Source organism: Miscanthus floridulus, chromosome 10 (assembly GCF_019320115.1).
Source record: "Miscanthus floridulus cultivar M001 chromosome 10, ASM1932011v1, whole genome shotgun sequence".
Classification (NCBI taxonomy): domain Eukaryota; kingdom Viridiplantae; phylum Streptophyta; class Magnoliopsida; order Poales; family Poaceae; genus Miscanthus; species Miscanthus floridulus.
Window position 1 is genome coordinate 28,562,090 of NC_089589.1, and position 3,752 is coordinate 28,565,841.

The window sequence follows — 3,752 nt, forward strand, 5'->3', positions numbered from 1 at the left end:
CCCCTCCTTTAAATAAATCCCGTTGTATACAGTTTATATAAAGCAAAAAAAAAAAAAAGTGAGCTTACCCAAGGAATTGACACCATTAAATTGTAGCATAACTAAAACACTAACCGCTTTGAGCGATATATACTAGTCTAAAGTACTGCAAGTGCTCATGATTAACACCTCATCTGCGTCAGCTGTCATTGTTATAGCTTAATAACATATTAATAAGCACATAAATAACTCAGTACACTATGATGAGTGCTATCTGATCAAATAAACATCAATGATGATGATCAACACCCCTCTCCTGCTGTTTCAATATATGCCTAGTCAATAAGTTGTCCCAAACGCAAAACCTATGCTATATATATCACCAACATCTACACTGTTACCGGAAAGACGGGTGTCACTTTTGTGTAAGCTCTATTCTAGATTCTCAGGTGGAAACTTAATACAGTTCTAGCCAAAATTTTCTATTTTTATTACCATCTTATTAGCAGCTGAAAGATTGAAGTTGTGCTAGAAGGTCCAATCTTCAATGCAAGTTTTAGTGCAAGCCCAATACTTTCAACTGAACTTCTAAAGTTTTATTAATCTAAAGTTTTTAATCAAAAAAAAAGGAGGGAAACATGGATCATATATACTGCATGCAGTCAAATTACCTTGCCTACAAAGCCAATCTTTTGTTAAAATCATCCCTTAACAATTAATGGTATTATCTATTAAGGACGACTTGGATCATTTAAAATGTGACTTATTATTATATATAACCTCAGATGTGTGAAAGTGTAATGCAAGAGCTAGCTAGTCTAATAACCAGGATTATCCCCTTGTTTCAATTAGTTAGGGTTAAGTTGTAGTTGTTGCAAATAAAAGGCCTAAAGCCCTAGATCAATCAACATGTAGATAGCAAAAAGCAGCAATGACTGTGCAAATCTCTCAGCAATCTTCTTGGTGGCAGTGGCACGCCATAGCATATAATTAACAACAATTAACAGTCTGATCCTTTTGTGATTTAATCGGACGACCCACAGCGGCTAATCATCACTCCCATCAGCACAATCATAGATTAATCCAACGAGCAAACTAAAATAATCCTTGAAGAATAAACTAAGAAGCAACCAATGGAGGATCAACTCATCACAAGAGCAGTAGCAATCACCTAATCAAGTCACTAACTCTGACCTAATCGCCGCCAAATGCCGCCTGCACCATCCACCACCACCACCAGCGCACACCTTGCATTGCATTGCTACCTCACCATCTGCGATCGATCGATTCCATGTCCATCCTTACTGGGGGCTCGCGGCGCCACGCCCGGCATCACCGCCGTTCGCGCCGCGGTGGCGCTGGGCCATCTCCGGCGGCTGCGGCCCCTCGTCCTGCTGCTGGACGCCACCGCCGCCGCTGGCGTTGAGCGCGGCGAGCATGCCGATGTTGGCGTCCATGCTCCCAGAGGGGAAGTTGTTGCCGCTTCTGCTTGTTGACATGAACTGGAGCGGCGCCTGCACCGTGCTCCCGCCACCAGCGCCGCCTCCGAACGCCCACGTGGGCTGCATCCAGAAGACGCCGCCGCCGGCGCTGTTTGGCGCCACGGCCCACATTGCGGTGGCTGGCGTCACGCGGGCCTTGTGCTCCTCGGCGTCCCCCTCGCCGCCGCCGCCGCCGCCTTCGTCGGGATGGTGCTGGCGCGCGGCGGGCTCCTTGAACAGGTCGTCGGCGCCCTCCCTGTAGCGCTTCCTCATGAACTCCCCGGCGCCGGGATCTTGCGGCGCCTGCTGGTGGTGGTGGTGGTGCGGAGGCGGTGGGAGAAGCTGCTGCTGCTGGTGATGGTGGTTCCAGCCGAGCATGGCGGCGACCTCGTGCTGCGCCTGCGGGAGGTGGTGGAAGGCCGCGGCCGCGGCGCGGGACGCGGAGGACGGGTGCGAGGCTCCGGAGCGGAGGGAGACGGCGAGCGAGGAGAAGTTGGCCGGGATGGTCCCGGTCCCCGTGGCGGCCACGATGGCGGGCTCCGCCTGCTGCAGCAGCCACTCGATGGTCTCGCCGTCCGTCTTGTGTCCCAGCTCCCGCGTGAGCTGGAACACCCGCGCCGCGCACAGCGCCGGCATCCGTATCCGCCGCCCGCGGCCCTCCACCTTGGTGTGCCGGTCCTTGGTGGGCCGCTTGTTGCTCCCCGCGGGCACCACGGCCTTCTTCTTGTCCGCGGAAGCAGCGCCGCCGGACGATCCTGCACCTGCAGACGCTGCCGCCGGCGCCGACTGCTGCAGCTGCTTCACCTCCCCCGCAACGGCCGCGGCTGCGGCGGGCGCGATGGCCAGCGACCCCATGAACGGCGCCATCCCGGCCGCGTTGGCAGCAGCGGCATAGTAGAACGGCTGGTGCGGCTGGTGCGCCGCCGCCGCCTGGTGGTGGTGGCGGTGTTGCTGCTGCTCGGAGGCGCTCCGGCTGCTGTTGGTGCTCGTGCTCGTGCTGCTTGACGGCGCGTCCATGATGCTTCGTCCGTTCCCCTTCCTTTCCTCGAGCGAAAAAAGCTACCTTTGGAGCGAGGGAGCTAGCTACGCTTGCTCTCCCGGCCGCGAGGTGTGCGCCTTCATGTAGCACAAGCGACGGCGGCGAGCGTTGGGGTCGGCGAGGAGAACGCGGCGGAGGAGGACGCGGCGGCGGCGTGTGTGCACCGTTGCACGTGCGTGGCAGACGCGGATGTGGTGTGGGGGTGGGGAGTGGAGATCAGAGGTGTGGGGCTGGGAGGCGAAAGAGAGAGAGAGAGAAAGAGGGGGGACGTGGTGGAGAGAGAAGCAGGGAGCAAGGGAGGTCAGGTCAGAGGGCCGGAGGATAGTGATGACTGACGAGAGAGAAAGAGGGGTGGGGTTGGGTGTTTCTCCTTGATTATGTCACGGCCTGATGATGGTCACCCTAATTTTCCTAAGCAAAACGCATTGCTGGCCGGGGCCTACCCTAACCTCGTTGCTTCTTCCTCCTTCCTCCTTCCTCCTTCCTCCTTCCTCCCCCCTCTCTCTCTCTCTAAGATCGATTTTCTGGTGTAGGGGTGATGGATCCATGGAATCATCTGTCAATCCGGCCATGCATATATCTGCTGGTCCATGAGGTTAATATGGAGGTTAATCAATAATGGACAGCTAGCTGATGGAGCGTTTCTTGCCATTTCAGATTGGCAACTCGTCGAGTTCACACACACACACACACACACACACACACACACACACACACACACACACACACACACACACGGATGCATGCCGGATCCATTGGTGGTGTGAACGCGTGCATGGTGATCTTTCAAACTTGAGAGAGAAGAGAGAGAGAGAATCTATCCGAAGAGCAAAGTGTGTACGCTTGGAGAGAGCTGCGCCCCCCCCCCCCCACCCCCCCACCCCCACCCACACACACACATAATATGTGTGTGTATATATATATATATATATATATATATATATATATATATATATATATGGTGCATTTTATATACTCCCGGGAGTACCTACTCCCATAATCAATAAATCACGTTGCGTATATGTACATACTCATATTTATTAGTTTAAGTATGTTGACATACTAATATTAAAATACTCTAGATCTTTACTATGTGAATTTTTTTTAAAAGAGCACATATTTTTTAATATATTATATAATACTATAATAGTAGCATATAAAATAAGTATAACCATATACTCTAAGTATACATACATATTTGTCATACATAGTACCCTAGATGGTCTAGTATGATGATATACTTCATCTACATA

The 3,752-nt window shown here is 52.0% G+C and overlaps 1 protein-coding gene across 1 annotated transcript; it reads right to left on the minus strand.

The window, feature by feature from the left end:
* Positions 1-1,002: 1,002 nt before the first annotated feature.
* LOC136489909 (transcription factor PCF3-like) lies at positions 1,003-2,958 on the minus strand. Its single transcript, XM_066486416.1, has one exon. The coding sequence runs from the start codon at positions 2,475-2,477 to the stop codon at positions 1,281-1,283; it is 1,197 nt and encodes a 398-aa protein (XP_066342513.1). The 5' UTR covers positions 2,478-2,958; the 3' UTR covers positions 1,003-1,280.
* Positions 2,959-3,752: the final 794 nt, after the last annotated feature.

Coding starts and splice junctions, on each gene's coding strand:
- LOC136489909 (XM_066486416.1), bottom strand. CDS start 2,477: ATGGACGCGCCGTCAAGCAGCACGAGCACGAGCACCAACAGCAGCCGG.